Raw genomic sequence first — 15,918 nt, forward strand, 5'->3', positions numbered from 1 at the left:
GTGCTCGGACAGCGGAGGGCCGCGTCCGAGGCACAGAGCCATGCTGCGGCGGAGTCCGTCACTCAGACTCAGGATGAGCTGAGGCATGAGCAGGCTCGGAGCGAGGCTCTCAACAGGACTGTTGAGATGCTCTCTGCCCGGCCGCATCAGCCGAGGCCCATTCGGATGGACCCGCCCAAGTTCGATGGAACTGCAGCGCACACGGTTGTCCACTGGCTTTTAGCCTTGGAGCAATGCGGTGTCGCACAGCTGATCGAGGACGACAGTCGGATGGTGTCGTACGCCATGTCGCATCTTCGCGGTAACGCCTCAGAGTGGGCTTACTCAGCGCTTATGGCGGACAGAAAAGCGTTCCCTGCATGGGCGGTCTTCAAGAAAAAGATTCGCGACATGTACCAGCCGCCGAACACAACGAAGTGTTGCTTCAGGCGCGCTTCTTTGGTGCACGACAGGTGAAACGATCTCTGCAAGAGTTTGTGCAAGAGATGCTCTCGCTGTCGGCGTCTATTACCGTGGGTCCGATTCCGAAGCACATTAAGGTGCCCACGTTTATGAACGGACTGTGGCATGGCCCATCGCGACAGGCCCTTTTCATAATGGTGCCGTCGACGATGGAATAGGCGATCCAAATTGCGCATGTTGAAGAGCAATCCTACAACAGTGCATCGGCGACAGCTTGGTATAAGCCGTCGGCCGAGAAGTCAGATGCCACTCCCATGGAGTTTGGCAATGCAGACGTTATCTGATATAAATGCGACAAGCGCGGCCATATGATGGCTTGCTGCTATGCCAGGGTCTCTGCCGGGGCAAAGATGCCCAGCAAGAGGACTCGCTTCCAAAAGAGCGATGGCAAGAACCAGCGTGCGAAACACATGAGATCTGCATCGACCACTGAGGGGCGGGAAATGCAGGAGCGCAGTAGGAGCGGGCTGCCCTACTGACGCGGACTCTGAAGCTACCCCTAAGTTCAGAGTTGTCGAACAAATGGGTAGCATAGTCCCTGAGGTCTCGATATTTCGGACCTCAGCCCTGCTGGTCTAAGCGCTCAAGTACGAGGCTATGACCAGGTAATGACCCTCCTTCAGTCTTAATTACTTTTTGACAAGTGCGCACGTGAAGTCGGATTACTGCTTCCGTGACGAAACTTGTCCTAAGTTTCTTAGTGTTAGAAGTGGTATTATTCTAGTCGTTTCAACTAGTTACGGAATGCCTGAAAAGACATGATGAGATAGGTGAAGATGCGGCCAACGACTTAGCGCCTGTCGGATTGAAAGCTTCGGTCAGCTTTGGTTGTAGGAAACGGCTTGGGTGGACAAGAAAGGAAGAAAGGTCGCATAATAATATTGACAGAATCCTTTTAAATCAGTGCTACAGACTTCCCCTTTGACCATTAAGCAAGTTTGCCATCGAACGCTCCTAAAGTCAAAGGAAGACTTTTAGACTCAGAGTCTCTTGGTTCTATAGAAATGATGAGTTTGACAACTTAGTTCAAGGCATTCAGGGGCTCGTAGAACCAAGTGGCAACTAGTGCCCAAGAGTATATATGTAATGGGGCACTGCCGACTTGAACTGCTTCAGTACAAGTCCACTTGCACTGCCTCAGTGCGAGTGGTGCCGCCTTACGTCACTTCACGTACACTAGTACGTGCAGAGGAAACTCTCGTTAAAACTTTTGCTTTGAAAAGGGTTAATTAAAAACAGTATTAATATAATTAAGTTCTTCTGTTCTATCTACTTAATCCTAACTTAATTATTTACTAGCACAAAACATGTAATAAAGTCTTATCTGTCTCTCTCTTTGCGCGCGTCCAGCACTGACTGGACCGCGGAGCAAGTAGATATAATGGTCTGTATCTACCAATGGATAAACTTTTCAAATATTACTATGTAAAATAATAGTATCTACCTTTTAGATAATATTTTAATAAAAAATTATTAAGTGATAATTTCTTGTAACGATGCACCCCTATACATCAATCCTCCCTTAAACAACAATCACTCTGACTGTCATTGGATAGAGTGGTTACCAAAAGACCACTTAATTAAATACGATGTTGATTGGTCAGAGCCATCATTTTTTTCGCATTGTTAACAAGTCCATGCGATGTGCGAATAGTGCGGCGCCTTCGGCTGCGGTACATGCAGCTGCGGGTGACGCAGTATTGTCTTTTGCGGCAATCGTTCCGTCTGTCGTAGCATCGTCTTCTCCCGCAACTTTAAATGTTGCGTATGCACGTGGTGAGTCACCACGTGAATGCGACACCTCTTTGGAGGTCGACTATGAGTGTGATCTCGACGAACTGGCCGACTTGGGGTGAACAGAACAGTCGCCTGACCATCGTCAGGCGGCTGACTATGAGCATTCGAATGAGGGGGCTCAATCGGATAGACGTGCTAGTTGCATTCGCTATAGCATGTTCGGTTCCGACGATGAGGATGATTCCCTATCGCTAGCACCGTCTCCCGTGCCGTCACCCGCACATGTTTATGTGCGTGGTAATGACGATGGCGTAAGCCATCGTAATAAAAGTTCTTGTGGTACCCCTGCTTCAGTATGTACCGTTCAGGGGAGCGTAGACAATAACATGTCTCGTCTTGCCCCTGAGAAAAAGCCGTGGCCTGTGCCCCAACGGCTCGTCAATAGCTTTTCTCGAGAGAGAACTCCTCACAATAAATATCCCTTATTTATTGCGACATGGCCGTGATCCCAGCGCGAAGGACTTCGCGCTGAGGAAGATTTTTATCTGGATGCTTTTTTAAGCATCGATCGTACAGACACATCAGCGTTATTAACCCTAAGAGTGGCAACAACAAACGAGATAAAATGTCGTTGATGCAAGCCTGAAGCGCATTCATTTGCAATGTGAAAGACATTGGGCGCGAAGCCTGGTTTCAAAGACTTAACGCGATTCGCGTTAAGTTTGAGAAACGAACTAAAACCGGTGCGAACATAGCAGCGTTATTAATCTTAAGAGTGGCAGCAACAAACGAGATAAAATCTCTTTGTTGCAAGCCTGGAGTGCGTTCATTCGCAATGTGAAAGACATTGGACGCGAAGCCTGGATTCAAAGACTTAACGCGATACGCGTAAAGTTTGAGAAACGAACCATAAAATGAGTGCAAGGTATAAATTGCATCGGTTGCCTCGTGAGGCAGAACTTCCATGCCTCACGTGGGGTGATCCTTGTTGGCAACACGAAACGAGTGAAAGGGGATGTTTATTCCCGTTCTTCATCCTAGGGGAGAGCTCGCATCTCTATCGAGATGCGCGATGCAATTGACGTTTTGCAAATGATTTACAGGCGCCAGGGGTGCGTGTAGCTTCTGTTTCATCGGATGGGTCTCGTCATACTGCCGGACTAGGCCCCCAACGTCAGCAACCAGCTAGGAACGAGACTCCCAGCTGTCATGTGTAGGTGGATAACCACGCCAGCGAACAAGATAACTCGTACACTGCCCCTTCATCACGGTGATTTTGAATACGTTTCACAAGGAAACGTTGACCACCGTGGGCATCCACCAATGCTTGTGGCAGAGGAGGGAAAATTAGATCCGACCCATGTGTGGGATCAAGAGTCGAAAACCGACAAACTCGATCACTTCCTCCATGAATTGGAGGAGGGACTTGATCACTAGCGCGGCAAGCGTCGCTCGTTGTAACAGACGGTGCAGGCTCACAATATCGAACGGTTGGAAGACCGTTCGAAGAGTGCGTACTCCATGTTGGAGTACGAACGGAAATATCACGCTCTTCGTGATGAGCTGTTGTCCGCTCTTCGTGATGAGCTGTCGTCCGCTCATCGCAGTTTCGAGGAAACTCTGAACCGACATGAGAATCTCCAGATTCAACATGAGAATCTGGTTTGTGACCACAAGAATTTTGTAGGGATTCTTGAAAAGGGTGTTCAGATCCGTCCTCGGAAGAAACCGCGTACTGATGGTACGGGCGGTGCCTACCAACGTAAGACTTAGGATGCGTTCGCATCCTACGTGGCAAATTTATTGTATACGCATTACCTCTGCGATGCAGTACACGAAAGGCCCAATGAACTTGGGCAGTAGTTTACTACTACCCACATTAGTGACTACATGCTTAGGTAAGTTTACCGTAGACAGTAGTACTAGATCACTAATTCTAAATGAAAGAACATTTGCTCTTCCATGTTTGTCTGCGTTCCGTTTCTGACGATCCACTGAATTAGCAATGGAATCCTGTACGAAACGGACTACTGATTCTCGAGCCAGTAGAAATTCTTCTGCTGACTCTTTATTTTAAGTGCGCTTTGTGCGCACTGCCATGTGATATTTCTCATCTTTGATGTCGATTGCTTCGACATCGACATTATTCGCGTCGTTGGTAACTTCGACGCGTGATGAGCATGAGCCAGAAACAGTTTTGCTCGTGCGAGTCCACCCCACCCCCTTAAACTAGAGGATTCCTCTAATCGGGTGGGTATGCGTGGATGGCGTAAGCCATTCACGAAGAACGGTGTATGCGTTGTAGACGCATGCACCGAATTATTGATGGCGAATTCGACCATCGGTAAGAACTTGCTCCAATTCGGATACGATTGGACGTAACCTCGAAGTATCTTTTCGAGGACGCGGTTTACGCGTTCTGTTTGACCATCCGTTTCTGGGTGATCAGAAGTTGACATAGTCAGCCGTGTTCCGATCTCTCGGAACACGGATTGCTAAAACTCCACTGTCGGTCGTGGATCTCTATTCGAGACCAATTCACGGGGTGGACCGTGGAATTTGAATACCCTGTCGATAAAGACACGCGCACAGCCCGGAGCTGTGAACGACTCTGGTACTGCAACAAGATGTCCCATCTTGCTGAATCTGTCTACAAAAACAAGGATTATATTATTTTTGTGATCGTCTTTGGGAAATCCGAAGACGAAGTCCATAGATACGGACTGCCAACATTCTGTCGGAACAGGCAGAGGTTTTAACGGAGTACAGAATCAAGCACTGGGCTTCAACCTTTGACAAACTTCGCAAGCACGTAAGAGCTTGCGAATGGATATAAACTGGGGTGGTCAGTAGAAATTTTGGTTATCGTGAGATAAATTTCTCATGTCCACGATAGCCACATATTGGTACTGATACAAGATGTGTAAACGCAGAATATTATGGGTGGGAATGCGAAATGAAATGTGTCGCCTGCAATACCTGTGTAATACAGTAATCATTGCGTGTTTTGTATTGATCTGTTTAGAATCGATACGATTATGACCATCCTTTTAAGAATTGTTGTGATGGATTTCTAAGGAAATTCATCAAAGCTTTTAGAGTCTTGCCTTCTTGATAGGCTCTTCTATCGTCAAGTAATGTTCATGTCAAAACACATATTGCTGCAGCGTTAGGCTCATGCTCACTTTTAATTTTTTCCACCACCGGCTCAAAAAAAACGTGCCGACACAAATAAGGGATCAGCGACGACGTTTAGTCGTCCTGGTTTTAATTCCACGGAGAATTTATGCTTCAAGAAAGGAAGGTAACTATCTCGCCATTTTTTTGCGATGAGTGAACTTTTTACGGCCGCATGGCTCGTATAAACACTGATCGGTCAATCTTTCAAGAGATTGACCTTAAATTTATCCAGTGTATATTTCATGGCAATGCGCTCCTCGTCATACACTGGGCAATTGCATTCAGCTGGTTATAGATGACGCGATTGATAGGAGACGACGCGCTTTGCACCGTCTGTGTCATATTACATTAACGCACAGCCGATTGCAAAATAGCTTGCGTCACAGACCGCATGAAATCATCTGCCTTGGTCCGCAATCGCCAAGATAGGCAATTGCATCAACCTTTGCTTGACACCCTCATAGTAATGCTGACAATCATCGCTCTATGACAACTTTACATTTCTTTAACGAAGAAGAAAGATGTACTGTCATTTCGGCACAACTTCGGGAGTGCTTATGTAAGTACGGGCCGCCAAGCCGAGAAACCTTCGAGGCTTCTTTAAATCGACTGGCACAGGTTACTCGGTGATCGCCTTGATCGCTTACGGATCAGGGCGTGCACCGTATTTACCGACATGCACTCAATAAGTGGTGTTTCGCTTGCAGCGAGTATACACTTCGTGAAGTTGGCATGCAACTTATGCTCACGCGTAAATGCACGAACCTTTCGGACGTGGGAACGATGCACTTCAACGTCCGACTTTTGACTCGTGGCTTTTATGAACGAAGGCGTCATCAAAATATCTCGGTTCGAAATCCCACACTATTGTTGACAGATTGGTTACACATCTTCGATGTTGCAGGGGCATTGAATATCCTCTTCACGCATAAGGATGATAGAATCCATCCATCAGATATATTGACAAGAAGATGGTACTCTTTGACATACCATGTCTTTTCCTGCTATCGGCGTTTGAGCTAATATTGGTGCAGCGTTCAATTTATTGAGCGCGTGCACAATCCGCTACCTTCCTAGTGCTTCACGCGTATATGGGTGACAGATTGTGCACGCGCTCAACATATCGAACGCTGCAACGGTACCGGCTCAACCGAGAAAATACGTAATTATTGAGGGAATGTCAAAAAGTATCTTCTTTTCGTCCATGGATCTGATGGGTGGATTTTATCAGATACCCATGCGTGAACAAAGTAGCAGTAAGTATACCAAGCGGAGTGCTTTGGAAGTAACGAGTTGTGCCACAGGGGCTTGGTAATGTCCCTGCAACATTCAACAGATGTGTAACCGATCTGTTGAGATCGGTGCGGGTATTTGCACCAATTTTTTTTTATATTGTTCAGAGCCATGAGTGGATATTTGGAAGCTAAGCTCATCGAGCTCACGTCCGAACCGTTCTTATGCTCACGCATAGGTTGCATGCAAATCTCCAGAAGTGCATATTTGCTGCAAACGATATATCACTTCTTGGTGCATCGTGGGTAAACATGGTGTTCGCCCTGATCCGGAAAAGATCATGACCATCACTGACTGGACTGTGCCAGTCGATGGAAAAGGGACTTCGAAAGCTTTTTGGCTTAGCTGCGTATTTGCCCATGTACTCACGCAATGACGCTGAAATGACAGTACATCTTTCTTCTTTGTTGAAAAAATGTAAAGCGGTCATCAAACGCTGATTGTCAGCGTTCATTTAAGGTATCAAGCAAAGCTTGATGCAATCGCCAATCCTAGCGATTGCTGACCATAACACACGCCAGCGCTCTTTCAACGGCTGTGCGCTGATGCAATATGACACAGACGGCGCAGAGCGCATCGTCTATTAAAAATCGCGTCAGCTTCAACCAGCTGAAAGCAATTATCGAGTGCATGATAAGAAACTTTGTGCCATGAAAAATGCACAGGCCAACTTTAGGGTTTATGTCTTGGGAGACAGACCATTCATTGTATATGAGGAACATGCGTCTTTGCGTACGGCCGTAAACAGCCCACACCTTATAAAAAGAATGGCGAGATGGTTGTCTTTCTTCGCGGAGTATAACTTCTCCGTGGAGTCTAATCAGGACGACTTAGCGTCGTCGCTGATGCGCTTTCGCGCCTGATCAATTTTGAGCCGGCTGTGGAAATCAATACTGAGCATAAGGCCACTGCTGCAACAATCAACAGTGAGCATAAAGCCACTGTTGCAACAATAAGTGTTCCGTCGTCAGCATTACTTGACGACGTTAGAAGAGCATATCAAGAAGATAAGGCTCTTAAAGGGTTGATGGACAACTTTTGAAATCCACCCCAACAATCGTTTACGGGATTGTCGATATTGTATCGATCCTCAACAGATCGATACACAACACGCGGGTTACTGTACTATACAGCCATTGCTGCCGACAATCCACGTGTCGTCTTCCTTATTCATAATGTTTTGCGTTTACGCATTATGTAGGAGTGCCACGATGCACTAATAAGTGGGCATCGTGGACGTGAGAAGACTTATCTCACGATGAGTCGCGACTTTTACTGACCACGCCAGTATGAGTTCGTCCGCAAATACGTACTTGCTTACGTGTTTTTCAACGAGTGAAGTTCAGTGCTTCATCGCGTGCTCCGTTACAACATCTGCCTGTTTCTGCAGAGTGTTGGCAGTCCGAATCTATAGACTCCATCTTCGGATTTTCCGAAGGCGATACAAGAATAATTGCATTCTTGTGTTTGTTGATCATTTCAGCAAGATGTAGCATCTTGCTGCTGTCCCGGAGCCAAAAGATGTGCTCGTTATTTTATTGATACGATATTTCGACTCTATAGCTTATCGCGTGAACTGGTCTCAGATCAAGACCCTATATTCACGGCGGAATTTTGGCATCTCTGTGTTTGAATCACTTGAAACATAGCAAAAATGTCATTTTCTGTCATTTACAAGCAGATGGTCAGACAGAACGTGCAAATCATATCCTCGAACAGATAGCTTGCGGATACGTCCACTCTTTACGACTTGTAGCGTGGTTTTGCCGATGGTAGAACTTGCCATCTGCATGCTTCTTCATACATGACTTTTTCGTGAACGACTTACGCCATCCACGTATACCCGCCTTGTTTATAAGTGACTCTTATTCAAGAGGGGAGAGACCCGCTCAAGCAAATAACTTTCTAGCTCTTGATCATCACGGATTGACCCCACTGTCAATGCGAAGGATACCAATGTTGATTTAATCAAAATTGAAGTGGACAATTCAGTAATTTCAATAATGCCATTAGTGACAATAGTATCGATGCTTTAAAAGACTCAGCCTTGAAAAAATGATATTAGGGAGACTCTTGCCGAAGAGGAGATTGAAATCTTCCCAGTGCGAACCGGTCGCACTGAAAACAAAATAAAACCAAGTCAGGTGGTGACTTTCTGTTGGCTAAAAGCTGTGGTCCGTTTCGTACAGGATTTCATCGCTGATGCGGTGGACCGTCAGAAACAGAACTCTGACAAAAAAGGGATCCTTCATTTCATGTAAACGATCTAGTCCAACTGCCTACGGTAATCTACCAAAACATGTAGAGACGAATTTGGGCATTTATAAAGTACCGTTAACTATATCATCGGTATCCATGTAATGCACCGCCAATACAATGCGTACACGATCGAGTTTTCTCTTGGATGCATACGCATCCTACAATTTATGTTGGGCGTCTCCGCCGTTACCATCAGTACGAGGCTTCTTCCGATTCCGAATCACACCGGAAGGGTCTAAGGTTTCTGCCAAAGCCTGATAGTCCCGAGCTTAAGAATGACAGTCTTGGGACAGAGTCTTGTTCTCAGGAAACAGACGATCCACGTTTTTCTCTCAGGAAGAGATCATTTGACGAGCTTTCACAAGCTCGTTTCGAACGGACTGATGTGTCCTTTCGTTCGCAAGATCACTCACAACTTGAACACAGTTTTCAGCTGGTCGCAAGAAACATTATCGACCGTCACCGCTAACTCGCAGCGACGGGATCGCTCGTGATCAATGTCCTCCCTCAAAAAGTGAAGGGTCGCGATCCAAATCACGATGTTAATTCGGGCTCGTCGAACGAGGCGGACCCGATTTTTCCTCCCCCTTCAATCCATTGACGGATTCTGTTCGAGTGGTGAGAAGCGATTACTTGTTGAATGCTTCTCGAGCCACCGTGATGAAAAGGAGGTTCAAACGAGGTATCTCGTTCGTTGGCGATGGTATCCATCCTCTCATAATAGTTAACAACCTCGTTCCCAACTAATGATGGACGTTCCGGGTCTCGTGCGATAGTACGACGAGACCCATCCTATTCCACAAAGGGTCCATCAGAGAACGAGCGCTTTTCGCGCTCGTAAAAGAGCTGGACATTCTCAATCCTTTCGCGCATGTCACAAGAAATGAGCATCCTCCAACGAGGATCTTTAAGGGAGTATGCTTCCTTAGGGGCATGACCTGCACCCTTATAACAGCATGGACATGAGATCCCCTACGAGAAACAAGTTATTCCTGCCTCTCTAGCAAACAGTGCAGCTTGTAGCGTGCACCAATTACGGTCCGGTTTTTCGATCCGTTCACTAAAAGCATCCAGTATGTCAAGCCAGACCTCACGGCATATGCATTACACATTCTGTACAATTGCTGTCCAAGCTTGAAACAAACGTTTGACATGTTTTACCCGCTTACAAGTGTACCACCGATGCCGGAAAAGGGCATCGATGAAGAATTTCGTTTCACCCTCACCAGGCTTGTGAAGCCTGGATGATTCGAACAACGGAATATCGATCTCTGGTCATACCAGACCAACGAGTTAGGCTACTTTTAGAGGGCAACCAAGGCTTGTTTTCGGGAGTGAACTGCAACGTATCACGGTACCTCTCCTGTTAACTCATGTAAATGTTTACGGTACCATGGCTCTCGGAGCGATCCTTAGAATCACTCCTTTCCTGGCGAGCAAACTAGCACCACCACCAGCATTCTTCCCTTCACGATCACTTCGCTCCTGGTGACGCATATTCTAACGTCGCCAGAGTGATCGTCCTCTATGGAGTCATAATCAGATGACTTTCCACCAAAAAGAGGTTCAACGAGTTGAACAACCTCGTCACCATCTATTTGGAGTTGTCACAGTAAAAGACAAATGTTTAATGGACTCAGCCCCGGGTGATCCGGTAGCCTTCACAGTAGCCACTTAGTCGAGCGATGACGGTTACCTAGACCAGTCATCTACAATTGGTGTAGCAGATAACTTGTTAGGTGACGGTGACTAGTCACCGTCACCTGCAATGGCATTAACATATGACATATTCCAGACATATCCAATGGGAGTAGGAGGTCATTTATTACCCACATTAGACGCATTAGCGTCCTCTAAAATATATGCATTAGCAACAACTGCACTGTTCCGTGCAGCTGCCAGCTATGCGACCTCACGGGCTACGCGCACAGACTTGTTGAAAGCTATGCGCAAACGAAATGATTGCTGAACAAAAAAGAACAATGCGACAAAATCACTTTTTTATTAAAAACCAATAACAGGGAAGACATACCAATATTTCTTTGTCACTCCACATCACTCACTATTTTAACTGTTGGTTAAGGGAAGTGATGTAACGGTGCGTCCCGTTACATAAATATTATTACGTATAAGAGATAAAATAAAAAGTATTTCTATGAGAGAAAAAAACAAAGAAGTATTTTTGACTTAAAAGTTCCAATATTACCAAATTTGGTAATTTTGACGAAAAAAGACTTTAGTTTTATTGATAGGTTGGTTACAGTTTCAATCAACACCGCAAATCGTTAGATAACACGATTGTGCGGTGAGAAGTAGGCGCCATACATAGTTTGGTAATTAATATTGTAAAGTCAATCGTAGATATAAGGTCTTTACGCAGGACCTTAATATATTAATACAGTTTCTATTGTTAAGCCTATTAACTAATCTTTGGTAGCTACGACTACTTAGCTACCTGTAATCTTCCTCTGCACGTCGTGTACGTGGAGTGACCGAGCCACGCCACCTTCACTGTAATCAGTGTAGGTTGTCTAATACTGTTAACAGTTTTCGCAAAAAAGGATGCCCTGTTACACATTATGCTCAACAAGTCAGCAATTTATCAACTGTTCGCAGCATTTGAGCGCGACCATCAGATTGGAAGAGCCTGCCGACTAATCGCAATAGAGAAACCCCTTGAGAGCTTAGGCAATCGGATCATTTCTGCTCAGAATTTTGAGTACAAGATTGTCAATATCCTTGAAAAATCAATGGAAGCTGTTTTGGCTTCATCATTGTACTTCCTAGTGCTTTCTCGGTCTACTGATTCGAAACCATTCGTCGATCTCCACTGGAAGCGTACTTTAAGACGATTTGTGCCGAACTGGGCGTCTCCGGGTCATTCGTTACGAACATGTACCTTACAGAGGACAGAAGTTTAATATTCGAACTTGTGGCAAGGAAATACCGCAAGTGGACTTCGGAATATGGAAGGATGCTGTGGCTCGACTGATAAACCACAAGACCTTATTGCGTTGGTTTCACAGCGCAAGCGCTGGCTCAACGGCGCTTTTTGTGCCAAGCTTTTCAGTATCTCGAATCAGAATCGTATCTACTCTGAAAGTAACCACTCGTGCTTGCGCAAGCTGGCCTTCTCACTTTTATACATGTATTATCTTCTAAATGCGGCAATTCATTTTTAATGCCGGCAATCTTCTACTTGTTGCTCTATTTGATTGTTTTTTTAGGCTTCCAGCAAAACCGACTTGGATTTGTTGACACGTCGCAGTACACACAAGCGGTGCGGTATGGTGTAGTGAAAATTTATAATTTCATGAATCTATTTGGGCTTCTGATGGTGATAACTGTTGCCCTCAAGGGAGGCATTTATATTTTTATGCATTCTGATCAGCTATACGTCGCCCTTTTAGTATTGCCACAGCCCCTCCCTGTCTGCATTTTTTTGTAATTAGATAGGAACTACTTGATGGATATTGATATCCCCCCTACTAAAGGTTGATATCCCCGGAATCTTTTAAACATATTATATATTTTAGTTTACATGAACCGCTTCTTCTTAAATTATTAATCTGACAATTTTTGATTAAAAAATTATATTTTTAAAATCGCAGAAGATGTTATATCCACAACTTCTGTAAAGATTCTTATTTGAGGTTTCAATCCGAAATGCCGAATTGCCAATACACATTATGTTTCCTGTGATTGGCTAATTCATAGTATGTTCAACTAATAGTGGCTAATACATACTATGTTCCAATTGTAGCTTGATGCCACAATGTCCATAGTATTCCTTGTCTATATATAGGATGCTTGTTCAGCTCCTTTATACAGTATTCATTCGATCATTCATCCAATGTTACATCAAAAATTGACAAAGACACTTGCTGCCTTGACAAAGACACTTGCTACCTAGGTAGCAAGTGCCTTAGTCAATTCTTGAGGTAAACATTGGATAAATGATTGAATGGATACTGTATAAAGGAGCTGAAGAAGCATCCTTTACATAGACAAAGAATACTGTGGACATCGTGGCATCAATTTACCATTGAAAGGAACATACAAAACTATGGTCTTCACGCATTTGCTGACCTGCTAAACTTGAATGCTTTGCGGTATAAGAAAATTCGAACGAAAGCCGACAAAAATGAAACATAACGAAAGTGTGGCTTGCTTGCGCTTTTATGATGGGTACAAAAAAGAGACTCAGACGAAAAAAAAGCATGCACTTCCGCAAAAGCTGGTAAAAGTAAAGTATAATAAATTCATCCTTCGCTTGACCTCCAAATACAAACTTAGATGCATGCTCAAGAGCGCACTTTAGACCCTTTAAAGAGAGTGCAAGATAATAAATGGGATTTAAGCAGTTAACTATTTTCGAGTTGGATAAAAGGGTGTATTTTCCATAAGGTAAATGTACAGAACACGGCAAAAAACGCGGCATGCACATATCGATGTTTAATGTAATAAATACAATGCTATCGGGAAAAACACTTTAGACAGCCATTTTTCTCCTCAACAAGTTCTGAAAAAATCAATATCAAGCTCTCTATCTCGTACCAATTGACTGTAGAAGTATGTAGCTCTTTGTGTAGGCGAGCGCTACTATAGCAGCCTTAAGCACACACCTTCAAGCACAGTGAGAAGCGGTTTGACCGTGTTTGATCTAGTTACATTACTTTGCATTGCATAAAATATCTAATTTGTTGTGGAAAAGCACACTAAACCATAGCAGGAAGCTCCTGCTATAGCCTCTATTTTACCTCCTATAATGTCTTTCATCCTCTGTAACAACTTTTACTTTAAGTCCAGAATCTCGACGCCATCTTGCCGGATGTAACGTCAAAATGTCACTACTCTACCTTCATATTTTACTAATGCGTTCGGTTGGTTAGTGCACAAACTGCTGCTGGTCATCCGCCACGTAATTGGAATCGAAGTAAATCTTGTGCGGACGCTGAAAGCCATTAAAGTCCGAGCCAGCAGCGCACGTGTAAGCTCCCATACTCGGAAACAAAATCCACTGGCCAACATCCATCAACGGCAGATCAACCTCCTTCATGATACAGTCCATGCCGTCACAAGTTGGCCCCCAGAGGCTCGCCTTGTGCATTGTAATAGCGTCCATCGACGCCGTGTGCGACATAATTACAGGTTGGATCGTCGGGTGGTCGTAAACCATGCAATTAAATGAAGCATACAATCCGTCGTTCACAAAATACATATACTTGGGTACTTCAGCAGCGGCTGCGCTAGCTAGCACAGGTGGCTTGCCGGGAATTTCAAAATTAGGCGCCACCTTGCGGCCAATTACGTTCACGGCCAGTGTGTGAGTAGCCGCGGCAAAGAAGCGGCCAGGCTCCGAAATAACTGTCACACCGCTGCCCTGTGGAAAATTCAAGGCAAGCGATTTCTTGAGCTCGCGGGCGCAGTCTTCAAACCGTATGGGCGCACTTTCAGATCCAGGAAAGCCACCTCCAATATCTAATAGGTCAAAGCGATACCCAAACGAGTGACCAATGTCGAAAACCCTTCGGGCGCGCGCCACGGCGTCTGTGTAAGCCTGGACATCAAAACAACCGCTTCCAACGTGAAAGCTTACGCCGACCACATCTAGGTTGAGAGAGCTGGCGTAATTTAATAAATCTGGTACATCGTGCACCATAGCACCAAACTTTGTGCCAAGGCGGCATGCAGAGTTGGAGTCATCCACATAAAGCCGTAGCACGAGCTTGGCACAAGGATTAATGGAATAAATTTTAAAAAGTTCATCTTGTGAGTCAAACGTCATCATGTCGACGCCATTGGCATGCGCAAAGGCGATATGGGAGCCTTGTTTACATGGGTTTGCGTAAATTATATCGCTAGCTGGGACGCCGCTGCCCAGCACAGAGCTGATTTCATTTTGACTAGCGCAGTCAAAGCCTACTCCAAGGCGAGACAACCCTTCAATAAGAGCTGGATCGGGGTTGCACTTGACGGCGTAATATGGCCGCACCTCAGGAAGATACTCATGCCAAAGCTTGTAGCGGCCTTCAACTGCGGTCGTGTCCACGATGTAAAACGCGTCGCGTGGGCTACTCGGACCGCTTCCAATACTCTGAATCTGAGTCTGCAACTGGCCCAATATCGATGCATTCAGCTGAAGATGCTGCAACTTGGGCCAAGAATGAGCATTTGTGAGGTCACTCGGTAGCACTATGGCGCGAGCCGCTTGTGTGCTCCTAAATCGCATGGTGACAGATCGTTCATGGCCGAATCTGCTGGCCAATCGTGAAGCGCTCGTGAGCGTTGTGCAAGTGCCACGGAAGAGCAGACCCATCTCGTTAACGGGCAAGGAACGAGCGCGGAATGCCCAAACAGGAAATGGCATGAGAGAGTGACGACAAACGCCAACTGCCGTCAAATTGCAGTCACAAAAGGTTGTCAAATCATGACTTCGTTTCAGTATGAGGAGGGATTCGCTGACAACCAGCCGTTGTAGTCCGCATTGAAGCTTTGCACAAAAACGAACCATACTAAAAACAATGCAGTCATGTCGGACGAATAGAGCATCGCCTACGCACGTATTTCCAAAGTATTTTTTTCATGTACATGTGTTTTATTAAGAAACACAGTAAATCCCCTGGATCTAAGTGTTGTGGATAGAGTTCCCCTTTCACTCCAACCTCCGCTACGGCAGCCACTGCGTGACGTGTAGTGCAAATGACGTTAAAATCTGGGGGCATTTAAAATCTTACGGTATCCTGCATCCGTTATGTGAAGATTACGCTGATGTGCCATTCGATATTTTGACAGATAATCAAAAAAAATGTTAAGAGCTGGCAATAGGTGGTGTAGCTTATTCACTGGATAGCCACTTTAAGATAGAAATGCGAATCAAAAGTTGCTGGCAAAAAAGAAAGGCGGTGTTATATAGCTGTGACACTGCAGCTTTCTCACTATAGAGCCACCAAAGCTAAGTGCTTTGGCTTCTTAGAAATTGCTGCT

The 15,918-nt window shown here is 45.2% G+C and overlaps 1 protein-coding gene across 1 annotated transcript; it reads right to left on the reverse strand.

The window, feature by feature from the left end:
• Positions 1-13,819: 13,819 nt before the first annotated feature.
• Positions 13,820-15,301, reverse strand: CCR75_005111 (uncharacterized protein; the record flags this gene model as incomplete). The annotated part of the gene is made up of 1 exon (XM_067963194.1): positions 13,820-15,301. The coding sequence occupies one exon, from the start codon at positions 15,299-15,301 to the stop codon at positions 13,820-13,822; it is 1,482 nt and encodes a 493-aa protein (XP_067818245.1).
• Positions 15,302-15,918: the final 617 nt, after the last annotated feature.

The sequence above is a fragment of the Bremia lactucae genome, linkage group LG6 (assembly GCF_004359215.1).
Source record: "Bremia lactucae strain SF5 linkage group LG6, whole genome shotgun sequence".
NCBI lineage: Eukaryota > Oomycota > Peronosporomycetes > Peronosporales > Peronosporaceae > Bremia > Bremia lactucae.